Source organism: Haliotis cracherodii, unplaced genomic scaffold, assembly GCF_022045235.1.
Source record: "Haliotis cracherodii isolate W230 unplaced genomic scaffold, xgHalCrac1.p SCAF_2, whole genome shotgun sequence".
NCBI lineage: Eukaryota > Metazoa > Mollusca > Gastropoda > Lepetellida > Haliotidae > Haliotis > Haliotis cracherodii.
Window position 1 is genome coordinate 7,797,842 of NW_027266275.1, and position 21,131 is coordinate 7,818,972.

Below are 21,131 nucleotides of genomic sequence, written 5' to 3' on the forward strand. Positions count from 1 at the left end.
TGTATGTCATGTATAAATGTATACATGTCATATGTATACATTATGGTCTAAAGGTGTCACAACTCGCTGTGCAGAGTTGTGTCTCTTACAATTCCAGGATCCGCTGATGTCATGAGTTTTAATCCCAGATTTATCTTGAGTCCACAATGTATTCTATGGTTGTAACAATCGTGTTTGATAGATGACATTTGTTGAAAACATATCAATAATGAGTAAGTTCTGGTTTTGTGTCAAGTTTACACTTTGTATACCTGATCATCTACCGTGCAACTGTCGCTGATAAGATGTCCAGCATAAATGATGAGCCCAATTGTATATATATATACATCTTGCCATGCACGCAATAACGTCTCGGTGTTTATAGTGCTATAGTTCCAGATACATTATAGTTTGTATAAAACAGTATTTTACAATAAATGTCAAACACTTTTACATGTCAGCATTATTTATTATATACCTGTCAATGATATTGGTCATATCACCACAGGGGGCGGTCTGGTCATCTAGTGGTTAGAGCGTTCGCTCGTCACGCATCGTGATATTGCTGGAATTTTTAGAAACGCGCCTCTTACTTAAAGCAGAGTCACCTTTTACGGCAAGCATGGATTGTTGAAGGCTTATTCTACCCCGGATCTTCACGGGTCTGATGTGGGAGTGTCGGGCAGATCTGAGGTATGATGAAAACTGCCATATAGTAACCTCTAAATATCGTTTGCATCGATACACCTCTTCGCAAACGATACTCAAGGCACAAGTATCACTTAACACCAAACCATCGGTGACACCGTTACAATCATATGCCTACATACCTATACTTTACAGGCAATACATACCCTCGGCCAACTATTGGGCTCTCGGAAGTAGTAGCGAGTGATATAATCTCGTATCCTCCTCTGTGCATGGGGTCCTGTTGGTCAGTGATGTCATATGGGTAACATCTCAAATGTCGTCCACTTGAACCCGACCTTGCTCTTCTATCATTGTCTTGCCTTGTTCCGTATGTCTCCTTGATGTACATTTCATGATCCGGTTAGTCTATTTCTCTATTTCTATTTCTATTTCTCTATTTCCGGCAATTTGATTGAAACCGATGGCGTTAACGTTTCGCTACTTATCAAACAAGAGATGACCATCATACGAGGGCTGGTCAAAAAGTTCTAAGCCTGACTGACTATGGGCCATAACAAAGTGAACTGGTCATTGAGTGCATTGCAAGTGTATTTGGTCTGTTGAGGCTGTTTGTATATTAGTGACAGACAGATGAACGTGATAGGGGTCCAAATGGACACATAAATGGAAAATTCATGACCGCATGTCACAAGTGTATTGGGATTAGTGTACTATAGCTATTCCACTGTTAAATGTTGGGCAGCTAGGAGAACAGGCCTTGAAGATGACCATTGGTCTGGACGTCCCTCCACTTCCATAAATGAACTTATACTGTCAGATAGACGTATCACCATTGCTGAACTTGAGGACAGGTCTAAGCCACGGACCCATTGAACATTTATTCATAAACATTTACAAAGTTTCTAAATTCTGATATTAAGGAAAACAATAACTCACACTGCCAGATAATTGTTTTAGCTAATTGAGGAGGATTTTGTCAAATTCAAATAGAGATTAGTAACGGGTGATGAAACATGGGTATACTGCGATGATCCCGAGTCAAAACGTCAATCCATGGAATGGCACCATTCAACTTCTCTGGCACCAAAGAAATTCAAGTCTTCAAGATCAGTGAAGAAAGTTATGACCACTGTATTCTGGGATGCAAAGAGTGTGATCCTTGTTGATTACTTGGAAAGTCAAAGACGATTACCGGTTCCTGCTATGCTGATTTGCTTCATTGCCTGAGAGATTCTATCAAAGAAAAACGGCGAGGAGTACTGACTGCTGGAGTTCTACTACTTCATAACAATGCCTCTTCTCACACCTCCGGACTTGCAAATGCTTGCTGTGCGACAATGTGTTTTCGAAGAGCTTCCTCGCCCTCCATACTCACCAGACCTGGCACCAAGTGATTTCCACCTGTTTCCTAACCTGAAAGAACACCTTCGTGGAAAGCGCTATGGCGACAACGATGACCTCAAAGCTGCCGTGAATGTTTTTTTCAGGGTGGCCACAAAAAACATTTTCCTGACTATCGATATGAGAAGTTTATTGAAAAGCAGAGAGATTATGTTGAAAAATAAATTTTAAAACACTTGTTGGTTTTGTTTGTTAGGATTTGACCAGCCCTCGTATACTCTCCAAAGTAAGTTGTGGTTCCTGAAAAATAAATGTTATGATCGGTCGTCAGAGGAACGATCAGCTTTGAAAAATAATTGCCAGAGATTTGAAGAATTGAAGGGTTTCGGAACTAAAACCTAACGGCCCCAAACACTAGAACATGCACGTGGACCATGCAATGCCTCCATGAACATGGGCTGGGGGATAATGTTTGATTTGGACCCTTCAGTTTCAGCGAAAGGTCGTCAAATCGCTCAGAACCATTTGTATTGTTGAATTTCATTATTTACTGAAACGTGCAACTGTCTACTTAATGCAGTATTTGTGATTAGAATGGGAATGCGACACCTACAACGCTTGATGAACGCATGTAGGGGTTATTGCATGCTAGCTTCAAACTAGTAGAACTCCACGAGATTTAGCCAAAATGTTTGGTGTGTCTCACCCGTCGAGCAATTGTTGTAATACCGTAAATGAATCGACACACTCTGGCCAAACGCTAATGGTGTTTAGAACGTAGAAACTTTGGAAATCGCCGATGATCTCGTGTAATGCTTTCGGGTGAGTCCAGATGTACTCTGGACTTTCAGGGTAGGAGTGAACGTGTCTGGAAGACTTAGTGTCGTGAAGGTCATATAAACATCAACGTAATATAAGGCAACATGACAAACTTAGGGGTAGGTCTGTTGTGCTATGGGGCGAAATCACTATGATTGTCAGAACGCCACTGATTATTGTCCATGGAAGGGTCACTGGACAAACAGACGACATCCTGGCGCCACTTGCTGTGCCGTTTGCGCGCCATGCTGGTCCACGGCTCGTATTCAACACGCTAACGCAATGCCCACCGTGCACGTATCGTAACTGTCTACCTCCAGCAGCAACGGGGACACGGGTGGCCCAGTCGTCTAAGGCGCCGCGATTCGCTGTGCAGATACGATAGACATGGTTAGCAGAATAGTACTGTTTCTTGAATAGAAACTTAATCATTTGAATATAAACGATATCCATGTTACCGCTCGGATGGTCTAGAGGTTTTGGCTCAAATTTGAAATGTTGCACATATGTCGGATTTATATCTAAATGTTGAGTTTGTATTTTTAGAGTTTAGGTCCGGACATTCTGTAAGTGAAATACAAAATAAGCATCCTCTACCGCAGAAGAAAATTACATTTATTGCAAATTATTCAAGTACATATGTAAATATGCACATATACAAATTATACAGTTATGCGCAGGCACACTTCACCACAGTCGCCTGCTATTATCTCTGATAAATAAAAACGTGTGAAAAAGAGTAACAGGTACATATTTTACACGGTTCAATTTTAGTTTGGAAATATATTCCTTTAAGGGTTAAGGCTAAAACTTCGCCGTGCCAAAATACTATTGAATGGTCACTGATATAACTTAGCTTCTTAAATGTACGACCTTTGCATGTTGTGTAAAATGAGAACCATAACACTTAATATAACGGAAGAAATACAAACTCTTTTTATTTGTATCATATTGGATGTCATCTTTTTTATATATATGGTGCCGTTTTCGCCAAAGATAGGCGGGACCGATGCTATTTTGGCACGGGGCCGTTTTAGCGCGAAGTGAAGCTTTGAATTTGAAATATAAGTTTGTGGTTTTGAAACAACCCCTCGAGTCTGCGCGGATCTGGAGCCGGAAGTAAATCTTTCAAGGGAGATAATAACAAGAACTATCCAGAAGGAAGACTAAAAATGGCCTAAACGTTGACGACAGAAACGTGAAGCTCGAAATTTCATAACAACGTACGTTTGATTAACTGCCAGTGGTTTAAACAAAAGATATGTATGTAGAGTAATGTCAAGTGTACCAGAATTCGGGTGCATCATAAACACTCGCAATGACAATATGACTAAACACATTTGGCGGGTTGTCACTTCAGTTATTGTTGTCGTCTGTTTACAATCCAATCCAAGCCGGAACCGTTATTAATCTTCCTTGGGGGTCTCCGTTCTAATGTTTCGTCAGCACTATACGTGGAAATACACATTTCAGTCAGTGATTTTAAGTTTATTTGGAATTGATTTTGTAATTCATCGTACTACGGCCGAGTCTTTGATTTTATGCTGTTCACAGGAAGACAGGAAAGGATTTTAAACTGGGTCTAGTGCATTTATCAGAGGCTAGTTTTGCCCTTGTGCTGCTTTGATTGATTGTGTATGACATTAGTTGGTTTTCCTGTTGATTTCGTTTGCAGTGGTGTTAATTACTGTTATTAGTTCATTCTTTTGTTCATTAGAATTTGCTGTTGTTGACATAGATAGGAGTATACTGTCGAAATGTACCCTTGCTTGGCTTTATATGTATGGCACTAGGGCTGGGACCTGTTACTCGGGTTTGATGGGTACTGAGTAGGACCTGCGTACCCACAGGACTACCTGGACCTCAAGTGCAACAAATCATGTGAGCGCCTTGATTAATATGAAAAGGTTTAGAAATATCGGTAGACGCAGTGTTGGCGTTACACATGCTATGCAAATCCTGCAGTCGACCATAATCTACAGGGCAGTTTTTGAAGCGGGTGTCAATTTCGTTTTGTTTGTTTGTTGTGTTGTTTAACACCGCACTCAGCTATATTCCAGCTATAAGACGGTGGTCTGTAAATAATCAAGTCTGGACCAGACAATCCAGTGATTGATGTCATGATGTCGATTTCGTTACACGATTTTGAATGGACTATGCACAGACTCGTTAGTCCAGTAGAAATAAAATTCCCTAATTCCAGCCAAGTTCGGCAAGGGTGGAAACTGGACTTTCATAGTCAGTTAGCTGCCTTGCCTGAGAAAGATGGCTACTCTTAGGGTTATTATTATTTCAAATTATTATCTTAAATATATATGGTAAAAGCTAAAAATAATACAATGTTGGGATATATTATTTCTGATAAAATAATAGTTTCAAACACAATTCTTCCAATCGTTGCATCAAAATGTTTTGTAGTTATGTCACATTGTCATCAGTAATTTTTAACCGAATCACTGGTAGATTGAGAGAAAATGTGTGTACATGTGATTGCTATTTCCAGCTTAGTTAATGAGAAAATACACGCAGTAATTTTTAGTTTCTGCATATAGAGCAATGACTAGCAGAACTGGAAATACAATTTAAATGGTGAATCATGTCTACTGATATTTGTTTTCAAATTTCACATTTCTATTGACCAATTTAAGTTTGAATTCCCTGAAGGGATATGATGTAGATCTAGCTTTTAACGAGCATAACATGATGTAACCCTTGCAAGTTGTGTGTACACTAATGAACAACAAAAACACATGTCAGCCTGGCCGTCCACATCTTTATTTTATATCCTTTGTTATGATATTCAGTCTTAGATGTAACATCCGGTAAGTAATTTCTTGAAAATATCCATTTGGCAAATTATGAAATGTCAGGTTTGCACTTTTTTAAAGTGGACATTTTGCAGTCACAACCGGACAAGTCCAGCTCACAGATCAGTTGCCGGATCACTGGTTGTATCATTTATTGCCAGTTACTGTTTCGCCTTTTCTTGTACAAACCTGAGACTTTGGTAATTGTGGGATCTTATGAAGTTGTCTCCGTTTAGGTCAAGGTCTTACAAAATGAAAGTATTGTGATAGGGATTTATGTGGACCTGCTCAGAGGCCAATATTTAACCAAAGCCAATGTTAGTTGTACTTATTCCCAAATTTGAGCTACAAATTTCCCAATTCATGTAATTACAGTTATAACCAATGGTAAGAAATGTTGTGGCTTTGTAGAGGTGACATGTATTTCACTGATAACATACCCAAGAAAGTGGATCGAAAAGGTTGGTTGGTTTGTTGTTTAACGCCGCACTCAGCAATATTCCAGCTATATCATGGCGGTCTGTAGATAATCGAGTCTGGACCAGACAATCCAGTGATTAATATCATGAGCATCAATCCACGCAATTGGGATCGATGACATGCATCAACCAAGTCAGCGAGTCTGACCACCCGATCCTGTTAGTCGCCTTTAACAAAAAGCATAGTCACCTTTTACGGCAAGCATGGGTTGCTGAAGACCTGTTCTACCCTGGAATCTTCACGAGGCCTTAGTGTTTAGTTTTACACAATTGCACTGAATGCAAGATCAATTCACCTCTTGATGTGAGTTTTTCTCAGTTTGTCTGACAAGGGTGCTTAGTTTGGAATCCTTGATGAATCCCTGTGTTTGTAATGCAAAACAACCCTTGCAAAACTATTTAGCATTTTTGCAACCAGTTTGATGTTGCAAGATGATACATACTTACCGTATTTACTCCAGTAAGGGAAACAGAAAGCATGGTAATACACAGTGTTAACAATTAAGGATGAATACCTGTCAGTGTTAGAGCTAAACAGTAGCCCACTAGCCCGGGGCTGGAGCAACTTCCTGAAGGCTAGTACAGATTTCACAATTTCCTCATTGTTTTAACATTCCAAGGGCATTTTATATTTACCAGAGCTAGTAAAGTTTTTGAGTTTTGTTTTAACCCTGCCTGTGAAGATCTGGGTAAGAATGGATCTTTAGCAAGCCATGCTTGTCATATGATGTGACTAAATGAATCGGGTGAAATGGTTGATGCATATCCTCGTATCCCAGTTGTGTAGATCGATGCCCGTCATGTCAGTCTCTGGATTATCTGGTCCATACTCTATTATTTACAGACCACCGTCATATGATATAGCTGGAATATTGCTATGTTTCTTGTGATACTCCTGATGTTTAACGTTTTTGCGTTTTTTAACGTTAAGTCCAAAATGTAATAACTATTAGTATTAAAAATGTGGGACTCTTAATTAAATTTTAACTCTAATATTAGCATGGTTGATAAAGTAATTATTTACAGTGTTACCTTACCTGTCTGTTCTGTCTCTATTCCGTGATTCTGCGGTCGTGGAATATTTTGCAGAAATGCCCACTCGATGCAGAAATGCGGAAAATCACCTTTTGTGCAAAATTTTGCATTCTGCTACCACAAAATTCATCAAATACTGCAGAATGTTGACATGCAAGTCAAAAGCTTGTTTTTGATGTTATATAGGTTTACTGAAGTGAACAGACATTTTGTGGATTGTTCAATGTATTAGTCATTCCAAATATGTTAAATGGAAAAAAAGGGAGAAAAAACAATTTACAATCTTTAAAACATCTTACGTTTTGAGAAATGGTAAAGTGAAATAAATATCCTGATTTTGTTTTGAAGTGAAGTTGACTTTTGTATTAAATCCTTACCGAAAATGCATGTGATCGCCAGATTCATGTCATTAGCTATTTAGCCATGGATTAGTTTTTCAGATAAATGCCTGCAGCATGTGGAATTGGTACAAAACTACGAGAAAATCATTGAAACTAAGCTTAAAAGTTTGTAGAATTCCATGCAGAATTATCAAAAAGTGGATGCTGAATCTAAGAAAATTGACCCAAGAATTTTTATTTATTTGTGAGTGAGTATTGTTTTACGCTGCTTTTAGCAATATTCCATCAATATCACGGCGGGGGACACCAGAAATGGGCTTCACTCATTGTACCCATGTCAGGAATCGAACCCGGGCCTTCGGCGTGACGAGTGAACGCTTTAACCACTAGGCTACCCGACCGCCCCAATTTTTATTTATGGAATACTCCAGGGACTGACCTGTCATTCACATATTGTCTAACTCTGAATTTTTTTTGTTCCAGCACATCAGTATGATAATATTGAAGACCTTTGTTTTTGATGAAATACAAGGGAACATCTAACTTAAAGCAATGGCGACTGTGTACTGTTGGGGGAAGGCCAATGCTGGTCAACTTGGTCTTGGCCCAATTGACCACGCCTCTGTGGACTTCCCAAAGCAGCTGCATAGCCTCCAAGCAAAGGACATCTGTGACGTCTGCTGTGGAGGAAATCACACCATTGTTGGCTTCACTGATGGGACAGCTCACTCCTGTGGGGATAATGACTACGGACAACTCGGCCATGAAAAGTCCAGAATGAAACTAGGTAATTCAGTCCAGGCTCTTTCTGCTTCCCCTTCACAATACCATGCATGTGATTATGTCCAGGTTGTGTGTTTCCTGAACTTTTTACCAAGAGAACCTTTTCCTCAGAAAGTATGCAGGGATCATTTCGCTATATCCATGCTGCACCAGTACGGGTATAACATTGCTAGTGCAGGTAATTATATTGCCAGGTTGCACCCAGTGCAGGTAACATTTTCCACCACAAGTTAAAGGCAGTACTTTTCTTTCATAAAAGTGAAAAACCAAATTCTTTTACAACTGGTCGCAAATCTTAGAATCAAGGAAACAAACGTTCATGAAACTAGTGAAATACACAGGTCTGAACTGGCAGAACAAATTCCTTACTATTACCACTAATATATTTAATATTTAAAAATGCAAACATTTAGATGTACACTTGACATTGTAAGAACCAGTTCTGGGAATCGTGGAAAGATAAGATATATGCCTGTCAGAAGGGGAGTGGTATATTGGAGTCCACAGTACTGTTTGATTTTGCTGTCACTGTTTATCGTGGTTGGCTAATTGGTGAGACAATTAAAATTTGGAAGGACTATTCTTTCATCCCAATATTAGCCACATAACAGCCCTCATATTAGTGACTGAACGGTCACATATGCAACTAAATTTTAACATGGACACCCTTATCTTAATTTTTGTTGCTGATTTCGCTCTTTAATTATTGTCAACATTACTGTAGAATTCACTGATGTGTAGCTTGAAGGTAGGTATGGGTAGTGGGCCTGGCCCATGTTTACCCCGGCATCCTCAGCTACTTGTTCTGATACTACATGTGCATAACTGCTGCAGTGAGCACTAGTGACGCTGAGCTAATAAACTGGACCAAATACTGAAACTTCCAAAAATATAATTGAATATATTCCGACTTATACATGTTATAAAAGCCTGAACAATTAGCAATTGTCATATTATTACCACTTATCTGAGCCTGAAATGTTTAATTACGTATAAAGGGTTGTGTTGGCTCCTAGGAATACTGTTTAGGCTTATTATTTTGTTCATGCATGAGCGAGATGGCTCCTTTGGAAATGAAATGAATCAAGTGGGCAGCATTAGTCACTAGCAATCTGTGGACTTATAGGATGTGACATTGCTAACTCATGGTGTCTACTCCTGTAGATTCATTCGTTTCAGGATGGTTTGTGTGACATATCAACATGTTTGAAGAAAACGAATAGCATGTTCTGTCCCCGTGAAGATTCCGGGGTAGAATAGGTCTTCAGCAACCCATGCTTGCCGTAAAAGGCGAACATGCTTGTCGTAAAAGGCGAACATGCTTGTCGTAAAAGGCGACTAACGGGATCGGGTGGTCAGGCTCGCTGACTTGGTTGATGCATGTGATCATATCCCAATTGCTTGGATCGATGCTCATGATATTAATCACTGGATTGTCTGGTCCAGTCTTGATTATTTACAGACCACCGTCATGTAGCTTGAATACTGCTGAGTGCTGCGTTAAACAACAAACCTGTAGTGTATTCTCCTTATAGTTGTTTACATCTTGTGTGATACAGTTTCCTGCAATATTCAAGTACACATTATATCGTATGATGACATCATGTATGGATGCGATGTCTGAGTGAACTATGATGGCTTCCTTCCATGTTCTGTTGTGTTTGGCGTGCATACTCCCGAGCATAAATGTGTGAATACATGACAAAACCAACCAACCAAACCAGCATGTTCTGTATTTTCTCTTTTCTCGGACTTGTGGACTGGTGGCTCTGTCAAACTCTAGCCCTGGAAAGTCATAATTTTTGTTTCTTTGCTCTTCTGACTGAATATTATGACATCATATTTTGATCAAATCCCAAATCAAATGCAGGGAGTATTTGAATATCAACACTGAGAGCAACTTTTGTTTTGTGACAATCTTTGATGACATTTTTAATACATATCGAGGTGAGCTACTCGTGGTGCCATTGTTAAGTTAGATATCATAGACATAACAGATACCGATTTAACTAATTTAGTATAATCATACTATCAAAGTTTCAGCAAGGCTTCTTGTACTCACTGTGATGTTGTACCTGGTCCCAGTGGTTTAAAGGGCTGCGACTTGCTATACAGAATTGTTTGATAGGCATTACTTAGAAGTTGACAGATGAAAAAGTAGACATAATTTATGGATAACAACATCTTTATTTACTGTGAAGGTGATGTTTTGGTATAGATCCTGATACAGTTGTCAAGCATACAGAGTTATGTCCCTTTGTCATGCAAGGATCATCCTCGGTTCTGATCACTGATCTGTTAGGATGTTATGCCATTTATTGGTACATGACCATGTTAGATGTTGCACGAAAGTGGAACATATCTACAAGCAATATCACATTTGATCTCTACACACTTCACCTACTATGAGTAACTGAATACCAATCTGTACCAATTTTTCTAAAATATACTACTGAAAAGACGATAAAGAAAACCCGGGGTTTTTTCATTTGACTATGGTTCATTTGTCAAGGCTGGTGACAGCCTTCCCGTAGTGGCTGTTGTATTGAGTAGGAGGGACAGAGAATGCTTGATGAACATGATGAAGAGGCTGATTTCTGAATGTTTAGAGTGCTAACCATTATCAGTGAATATAGCTATTTTGTTCATAGTTATGACATAATGCGATTATTATACTTTGGCAGGACACGATTTCATTTTGTTTTACCACCTGCACCTGGTGCAACCAAGTGAATTGATCAGGTTGCACCACCAAAATATTTGCTGCGCCATTTTGTCATAAATTGAAACACTGTATTTTCAGTTATTTTGAATATTAAATAAATTCAAAGAGAATGTAAACTTGAGAATGTGCTCCAGTATTATATTTTGAGGAAATCTGTTTATGGCTTTGAACATCTTGATATCCAGTAAACAACCTTAAACAGAAGTTTCAAAGTGTCTGTCTGTTGTTATTCTAACCTCATGAGTGACTGTTCTAGTAGTAATTGTGAAGAATTAGTTCTGCCAATTCACTGCATTCAGACATGTGTATTTCATTATTTTCATGACTTTTGTTTCTTGGTTTCTAAAAGATTTCCACTTTTATCAATATAACTGCTGCCATGCACTTGTAGTGAGAAATGTTGCCTGCACTGGGTGCAACCTGGCAATAAAAGTTACCTCCACTAGCAGTATATTACCTGCACTGGTGCAGCTTGGAAATAGCGAAATCGGTCCCCGTTTGGTAAAAGTAATCAGTATGTGATTTTACATATGTCATTTGGAAGTTAAAGGTTGATCACTTTCATGTTGTATTTCCCTCCCTCTGCATCCAGAGCAAATCGATACCTTACGGTCACAGCATGTGATACGAGTGAAGGCAGGATCGTCACACAGCATGGTGCTCACATCTGCCCATGAGGTGTTCACTATGGGAGATAACTCTCAGGGACAGCTTGGACGAGGGAAAATCGCAGATGAGCTGACCCGTATGCCAAAGTAAGTTTCTATTGCTAGAAATGGTCATCCATGTGTTTCATGTTCTTTAGGAAGACTTTATCTTGAGTGGCATTATTATGCTGTAGAAACGATGAGGACAGAGCGACATTGATGCAATTTTATCCGGGTTTTTTTGTTCACTGCACCTATTGCAAGCTGCTATTAACAAGTGACTGCACAACAGATAAACTGGCTGCACCACATACCTTACTGGAACATTATAAAGACATGAACTCAGGCAGTTAGTTTACACATCATACAACATCTTTTTTCTTATTACCATGTTTTCCTTGAGCACTGACTATGTCCGGCGACAAGTACATTCACACTTCAACATTACTTAATAATACATGATCACAATCAACTCATAATGACTGACATGTGGTAAATAAAACATGTTTTGGGCGTCATGTAAGTCTATCAACACCCTTTCTTTGTTATGAGTTAGGGGGGCACGGGTAGCCCAGTCGTCTAAGGCGCCGTGATTCGCTGTGCAGAGTTGCGTCCCTTGGACACGCCAGAAACCTATGATCGTGGGTTCGAACCCCGGTTCGCCGTGGTAGTGGGTTTCACCGTAGTGGTAAACGTCTTAGACCTGCATCACTTCGGGCTTTCCTCCCACATTAAGCTGACACACCGTGATATAACTGGAATAATGTTAAAAGCGGCGGTAAACCCAGCTCACTCACTGTTATGAGTTAGCCAATCCTAATTGCCTGCCCATTTCCAAAATTACCTCCATTCAGGCATTGTAAATATTGTAAAAAGGTAAAATCTAGGAGACAAATCTGGTCTTGATGCAGGTGAAATAATGCAAACCTTGGCTTGAGAATGTACAAGGAGTTATGTTAAAACTGAATATGTAAGTAGTCTTAAAATTATCTGCCAGAGTCGGGCAGGTGGAGGAAAATTTCATGCAGCCCAACAAAAATGTTACCTCCTATGGGCAGGTGGGCAGGCAGTTATATCAGACACTGCTGGCAGCCATGGTTACTATGGCTACGATAACATTCACTCACACACTCCCTCACTCACTCACTCACTCACTCACTCACTCACTCAATCATCCACTAACTCACTCACACGCTCACTCACTCACTCAATCATCCTCTCAATCATCCACCCACTCACTCACTCACTCACACACTCACTCACCCACTCCATCAAACATCCACTCATCAACTCACTCACTCACTCACTCACTCACTCACTCACTCATCCACTCACCCACCCACTCACCCACTCCATCAAACATCCACTCATCAACTCACTCACTCACTCACTCACTCACTCACTCACTCGTTTATCTACTCACCCTCTCATCCATCTGTGTACTTCCTTGTTTCAGACTGGTCAAGTCCCTGGCGGTCCACAGTGTGGTGCAGATCTCCTGCGGAAACAACCATTGTCTAGTTCTCACAGCAGGTCAGTGACTGCATAAAGCTACCCTTACAGAATTGTGTTGGATAACCAGCCAAAGCTTAACATTTAAGTTTCACTTTGTAAGAAATATTTCCTCAATGCCCAAGCAGTTTGGGTTCGGTACTGAGGCAGAGATTTATCAAGAACTTCTTAGAGGCCGATATTTAACCTGATTAGTCGGCAGAAAATGTCAGTGGACATTCCAAAAGGGGAAATAAAATTTTCGCAACTCATAATATTCAACTAATTGCTTTGCATTTGTGACATTCATTTCACTGATAGCAGCTATGGGTGAAATGATACATTGGTCATGATATGATACGCATCATGATGAGCATATTTACATCAAATCACGTTGAAACTTCTTGCCAATAAATATTTTAGAACAGGTTCAAAGGGAAAGCTAGCTGGAGACACTTGTTCGTAGCGGCTGTTTGTTAAAGTGAACTTGAAACACTAATTACAACAAATTTTGCAATAATTGACTGACAAAATGCTGGGGGTCATTAAACATGGTAATGGTATATTTTCAGAAAATAAGAATTTAAACATTATTTTGAACAAAATAATAAAACAGAATTTGTTTGCCAAGGGCACTTAGTTTGAAATCCTAGATCAGCTGGTAATGTTTTTTGCGATGTGGAAAAAACATTATGTAAGTATTAAAAATGTCAGTAAATTTTGGGAGCCATGTGTTACCCCACTCTGAAACTGAATATGTGATTGTTCCATGTTTGACAGAGGGTCTTGTAGGGGCATGGGGTGCCAACAACTACGGCCAGCTAGGTCTGGGTAACAACACCGTCCATCGAGACACACCAGAATTCCTAACCTGTCTTAAGGGAATCCCCATCGCCCAGATTGTTGCCGGGGGAAACCACAGCTTCGTCCTCTCTAAATCTGGCACCATGTTTGGCTGGGGAAGGAACAGGTAAAGTCAACCTTCCTCTCACTGAAATGCAAACCACAGGTTGGCATCTCAAGCTGTCACACCAGCCCCAATACAGTCTAGTCTGGTTAATCCGACTCTCGTTAATCCGACACTCGTTAATCCGACACTAATGATGAGAACCAATTAAATCAGTGCTACTTAGACCCGTTAATCTGACAGTCTCACACTCCGACTACGACATACCTAAATTGCAACGAAGTACCGAAATCACTCATTAATCAGTCTCGTTAATCCGACACAGTAATCAGAGTACTCCGTGGTCATCTGCCCACGAGTACACAGCCCGTGTTTTGATGCGAGATGAGTCGGCTGGTAGCTGCATATTACAACGGCTGCAGAGATAAACTTGCTAAACAATAAGAAACTAATGCTTTAAATAAAGAAAAGAGGAATAATCACATTCTTAGATTACCTCAATCTCAATCATTAAAATCAGATACACGTTCTCGCTATCGCCGAGGACATCCCAGTACTGGTCATGTCAGAACAACCTTTAGTGATCTATGACCAACCAATAAAATGACTAACAGGAAGTCAACGTTAGCCACTTAGAAAACAGCTTTCTTAAGCTTTGCGGTACCAGTTTCAAACTTGTGACCTCCATTCCAGACTTTTTACAGTATTTTGAATAAGTCATACAGTCCGTAACAGTTGGTTTGTGTTAACATTGTTAAGCTTTAGAGGTTGCATGATTAGAAAACATATTCCACTAACAATTTAACATAACAATATGAATATTTATTTTCTTAATACGTGTTTGTATCGTTATCTATCGTGTAGTTGTCAGATTTTAGATCACGAATGTTGATACTATCATATGCAACCAACCATTTCGGATTAATGGTACTTGACTGTACTTTATTATTATAGCTGTAAAGAACTTTTCAAAAATAATTAATCTGACACTATCGATGCTTACACCTCATTGCGCTCAAATAACACTTTTGCAAAGTTATGCTACATGTGTTGTGTTGATTGTGTGTAGAAAAGGTTGAACCTGCATTTATTATGTGTTATATATGGTTTATGTTGCAGCTTTGGGCAGCTTGGGTTAAATGATGAAAGAGGTAAGGAAAATAGTTAAGCACATATTAAGCACCTCTGAATATTGCAAACCTTTTAGATAGAAGCTTCACAGAAATACCCTTTAAAGGGAATTTTTATTAATTTTCGTGAATTTCTTTTACTTCAATATGACTTTATGAAGGTATAATGTAAAAACATATTTTTAAACTTGTCCTATTTCGCACTATGCATTTCTTCTTTCTTTTTTGATCCTATGTTTGGGAAATGTACTTGAACAGTTTCCAGCTTCTGTAAAACAATCCACCGACCTACACAACCTGATCGTGTGCCTCCTTTGTCTGTCACTTCATTCTCTTGCTCATCGCCACACCATGGTGACGTGTTTTATCATAAGTTGTTTTTCTCTCAATGATCTTCCCGCAGCCGTTTTTGTACCACGCTCGGGAAAGGGAAAGAAGAAGGAAAAAGCGAGATGATCCATGTCCTGCTTGTTCGCAGTGTCAACGTACCTACTCGACCTCTTACCCACATCAAAAGAGTTGTGATTGTTGCGGATGGTGCAGCAGCCTTTTATCACAGTGTATGGAATGCATTTATCTCCACAAATATCAAATGGGAAATGGAAGCTCCAAATCTTTTGACTCCGACAAGAAGTCTCAACACGAGACGAATGTAAAAATGTCATCTGTTGTCACTCATCAATCTACAGCAAGTTGTCTTCTGCCACCATGTCTGCTGCTGTCCCATTAGCAGCCTTGTTCCTTGAACTATCTGTGGTCAATGACAGGGTGTCTGACAACTTTTTAACTGAAGATATTGCCGATCTTCCTCGGGTCCTTCAGAAGATAGAAACCAACAATCACCTCACACTGACTTTGATCGCACCCTATTAGCCAACATGCAATTGCTCCCCACGTTGGTATGCTTTGCCAAAAGCAGATTCCTTCATCTTCCACTTCAAGACAACATTCTTCTGCAGCCTGACTCCCAGTTGTTCTACCTGTCACTCGCCACACTCTGTCTTTGTGTTTGGCAGGGATCCCTTGTCGCTAAAGGCTATTCCCCAAACATCCCAAATGTGAACAATAACATTCCCTATCTCTAGCGTTAAAAGCTGTGAGTAGATCACGGTTGTCTGTTCGTATTCTTGTGGTGACCTTGCCCTTCGATCGTTCGTAGCTGTCACTGACATGCAAGCAGACTTGAGTGTTGATTTTCACATCTTCAGTATAGGGTGGTACAGTTAACATGAATGTCTTTGGTGAACAGTCTGATTTCCCTCTTCCAAAATGGTACGAACATGATATAAATTCAGCTGATAGATCAAGGAAACGGAATAATTTTGATTGCATAGACAGGACACTGGCATCGCGAGTGACCGACTGTTGGTCCGATATTCAAAGCGCGGCGCTTATGTGACTTTTCAAATTTTCTTATAGGTGTCCTTCGTACTAACAACATGGCTCTTGAATTACCATAAGTTGAAGAATTTCTTTCAAAAGGATCTCGGTGCTGTTTTCTTTGCAAACACAACTGCAGGCGCATGTTGTTAATGCCTATGCATAGAAATGTCAACAATACCCATATTTGGGCATATATCAATATTCATACGCAACCAGATTTTGCAACCGGTTTCAGTTTGGTCTGTCAACAAACGAAAGTATTCAAAGTTGTTATGTATTTACACTTAAATATATATTTAACGTGGGTAATAAATAAAATACCACACTCATTCTAGTTAGATACCATTTTTACGAAACTCGTGAACTCTCTATGGTATCTGACCTCGCTTTCGCTCTGTCAGATACCATAGAAAGTCCACTCGTTTCGTAAAAATGGTATCTAACATGAATGAGTGTTGTATTCTCTATTTATTTCACTGTTTAGAACCAGCCTCCTTGTGTATGTCTCACAATTGTAGTCTTACAGGCTAGGGTATCTACGCTCACCATCCAAACGTAGGATAAAATGCACAGTGCGAGAAATTTTACAATAAATTGTATATTAATATACTTATCCTATCTCCCACGCTATATGCCCACCTGACCATCCCTGCATCTTATCTCCTCTAGGCTGTTAGCTCTGACAAAGGAGAATGATGTGGCAGACAAAGGAGGCACGTGATCAGGTTGTGTAGGAAGCTATGCATGGGATGATGTCCATGACCAATTTGTTTGGGAGGTCACCATGGTGATGCTGGGGTGTGTTTGGGTGATTGTTTTTTAGAAGCTGGAAACTGTTCAAGCATGTTTCCACATAGGATGAAAAAAGAAAGAAGAAATGCAAAGTGTGAGATTGAATAAGTATATAAATATACAATTTTTGGAAAATTTCCAAATTTAGTCAGTGTGTACAATGTTTTTTGCTTATATGCCACCCTAAATGAAAAAAATTTGAAGTCATTTTTGTAATAAAATGGTGGGGGTTAGAATATTTCTTTCTCTTATGCCATATATCATGTTTTTACTTGAGTTACATTCAATGAAGGCTTAACTTGTTTCAGATCGACCATTCCCAACCTTGTGCAAATCACTCCGATATCAGAAAATCAAATTTGTATCTTGTGGTGAGGACCACACTGCTGCACTTACTCAGGTACTGGGGACAAGGAAGTCACACAACTGTCAGTAGATGGGTTTCCCCTGCATTAGGTTCTCAATATGTTGAAGAGAACAGCACTTTTTGTGTTGTCAATATTCTTTATTTGTACGCGATATCATTACTATTTATTTAACTACTAAGAGGTGTATCGTATGTATCACAAAGTGGATTCTATACAATGATCTTCAAAAACTAACAGTATTGTAATAATCTTTGATACCATGCATTTTGTCATACACGAGAATATGGTTTATATATGTCGTATTCGACATAATAAGCGCCCAGGGCGCTATCAAAATGAAAAATAGGGGGCCCTTATTAGAACATTATTTTGTTGAAAGAGTTGAAAGATTGTAAATTTCGTGGTTTGTGCTGACAGCCTGAAATGATACAAAAGAAAAGTCTGCGTATTTTACACGACAGATATATTTTTCAGAAGTAACTTGCCCATAATTAAGGGTGCATATAACACATGAGTGCGTATTATACATGAATATATAAGTCTTGTGTACATTGATCAATCAGAAGGGGTGCTAATTGGGATTGTTCACTAGTTATTATATTAGCAAATATCGCCGTGGGTGCTTATTAGAGCGGAGCGCTTATTACATTGAATACGGTAGTCTGAATACTGGTTGACAGGGACATTCCAGTAGCACAGTTGAGAGGCTGTTACTCCCATGCTTCTGTTCCGTCATGGTCATTTTTGTGAAACATTTTTACGGGTTATCCTTGTAAAAGTCCTCGATGAAATGAGTTGAATGTGTGTGTGTGGAGTAGTAAAGAGGGGTGGGGGGGGGTGGGGGGTGGGGGTGGGGGGGGGTAGTAGTAGGAACCTACCTGGATGGAGAGTATGACCTTAGCTACAGTTCACTGGGAAGAGATCAGCATAGGGAGTTTGGGACTGCTATATGTAATGGGCAGTATACACTGACACTCAGATTGTGACAAGTGGGTAAAGTCATACATTGGTAGTGGTGACACAGTATTGTATTTTCTGTATTTCAGGACGGTGGTGTGTTTACATTTGGTGCTGGCAGCTACGGGCAGCTTGGTCACATGTCTACCAACAATGAGATCCTTCCCAAGAAGGTGATGGAGCTCATGGGCACAGAGATCTCACAGATCGTCTGTGGCAGGTCAGAGATCCACTCTATCAACCGTCATTAGGGATTTGAATGTCATCTTTTAACAGCGATTTTGGAAATGAATTGTTAATCTGGTAAAATAAAGGAAAATGTTTCTTGGGATGACTATTCCAAGGGATACTTTGCTTCCTATGTTGACTTTCTTTCAAGCTTGTTTCATTACTAAATTAGTAATTAGCTCAAATGAGATGCAACATTTTTAGTACATGTATTTTGACTGGGTTTACATCGTTCTCGTTTACCAGTAATTCATGTCCGTTGACAGTGGATCGGCAAATAAAGCACCTTATAAAGTCATTGTTGTTGACCAAAACATAGGTGCTAATTAGTGAACTATATGTTTCGAACAAAATCACCTTTGTCAGGGTTTTCCATTGTCTATTTTTAGTTCAGGAAATAACATTTCGCTGTGCTTCAAGGGTAAATATCTATTTGTAGTGACTAAGTCTTGAACCAAGTGAAAAACTAAAAAAAGAGAGACAAAGTTGTGGTTGAACTTTGAGTGAATGACATGTACATCTTAGTTACTTCAGAGATGACATCATTGGATTTGTCCGCAATGAACTTAAACTGCAAACTGTTTTTGAACCTGATGTTGAAAGAATTAAACCCGGGCAGTTTCCATATGTTTTTTTATTTGTTCAATTTGTGATAGCATAGCTAACATCCTCAAGGACCTAGGCATTCCCCTTAACTCCAAGCTCTGTTTCATTCGTGAGTCATTATCTCCCACCAAAACAAAGTTCTAGAAAGGGGCTCCATCATGTTCCCTGTTCATGGTGCAATGTTCATGGTGCAATGTTCATGTTCCCTGTTCATGGTGCAATGTTCATGGTGCAATGTTCATTAAAATACAAACATACAAAGCATCTTTCTTCATTTCAGGAAGAGTTTATTTTTTTACTGATTTTATTATTGAATTACGATTTACAGTTTTGAAAATATTAATTTTTAACTTATCCTGCATTACTCCTTAATGCATTTACTGCTTAGTCTTGACAAAGAAAAGGGCTTGTGAGAGGTCTTGCTGAAGAAGTTGTTCCAACTGGTTGTGTGGCTAACCCTATCACACAGCTCCCACGTGACCCCAGAAGTCAGACATGAAGCAGTAATGTGAAGACATGTGCCGTCATCGCTTCTGTGGGCGCTGTTTGATGGGGCCTGCCTCACAAGTGATTGGAACAACTTCTACTTCACCTAGACTCACACAACTTCGTTTTTCTGTCCAAAGGAAGTAGTATACAAATGTCAAATATATTTATATTTCGCTAAGTTTGGTATGATTATGTGTGTGGCATACGTTTTGTCGGTGACTTTGCCTTCATGTCAGTGTATTGTCCTCATTTGTGTTTCAGACGGCATACCCTAGCATTAGCCGTGTTATCAGGCAGACTGTATAGTTTTGGACTCGGTGGCAATGGCCAGCTTGGACTCGGAAGCCATGATAACAGAACTAGTCCATGTGTAGTGAGAGGCCTAGTAGAAGCACCTCAGGGAACTAGTTATTCTGTGCAAAATAATCAAGCATCTGTGATATTACATATTCTAAGGATTTTTGCTGGGAGTGATCATTGTTTTGTGATAGTAACTTCAGAGGTAAGGCAAATATATTTCTGAAAAACAAAGTGCTCATGGTAAGTTGAGATTTGAAAGATCTTGTTATCATGTGTAAAAATGTGAATTCTTATATGTGCAGTGATGTCTCTTAATTATATTACAAGTTGATACATATTATCTATTATTATGTTAACTACTACTGAATGTTTTTAATATTATTTTACATCTGGTAAGTGTTTTAGCACATGAGCAATAGGGTAGTCATGATGTGCCTGCCTCATGTACCCATGAAGATCCGGGTTAGAATCGATCTTCAGCAACCTATGTTTGTTGTAAAAAGCGACTAACAGAGTGGATGGTCAGGCTCACTGACTTGGTTGATGCATGTTATCGTATCCCAATTGCATAGATAGATGCTCATGATGTCAATCATTGGATTGTTTGGTCCAGACTTATTTACAGACCGCCGTCATATCAATAGAATATTGCTGAGGGCAGCGTTAAGCAACAGTTACTAAGAAACAAAACTCCATTTTGTGATGAACATCCTGATATTTAAGTCATGATCAAGTTAAAAATTTGGGCGATTTTCCATTGCAACCTGGCTGATAAGAGATTGTTATCAACAGAAGTATTCTCATCCTAAATGTTTCATGGATTCGGGTGTAGCAGTGTGTTGTGATATGCTCCCAAACTAGCCAAAATAGTTG

At 39.4% G+C, this 21,131-nt stretch overlaps 1 protein-coding gene across 4 annotated transcripts in view; it reads left to right on the top strand.

Moving 5' to 3' along the window:
- Positions 1–3,942: 3,942 nt before the first annotated feature.
- Positions 3,943–21,131, top strand: part of LOC139469678 (probable E3 ubiquitin-protein ligase HERC4) — a 55,416-nt gene continuing 38,227 nt past the window's right edge. For all 4 annotated transcript variants that reach the window (XR_011653739.1, XM_071251917.1, XM_071251916.1 and 1 more), the window contains exons 1-9: positions 3,943–4,013; positions 7,936–8,239; positions 11,553–11,715; positions 13,064–13,140; positions 13,879–14,068; positions 15,125–15,156; positions 17,619–17,710; positions 18,725–18,855; positions 20,220–20,460. Coding sequence is in view for 3 of the 4 variants with exons in the window: in XM_071251917.1 (XP_071108018.1) it covers positions 8,005–8,239; positions 11,553–11,715; positions 13,064–13,140; positions 13,879–14,068; positions 15,125–15,156; positions 17,619–17,710; positions 18,725–18,855; positions 20,220–20,460 (1,161 nt within the window). In the remaining variant the exon portion in view is untranslated. The remainder of the gene's footprint in view (positions 4,014–7,935; positions 8,240–11,552; positions 11,716–13,063; positions 13,141–13,878; positions 14,069–15,124; positions 15,157–17,618; positions 17,711–18,724; positions 18,856–20,219; positions 20,461–21,131) is intronic.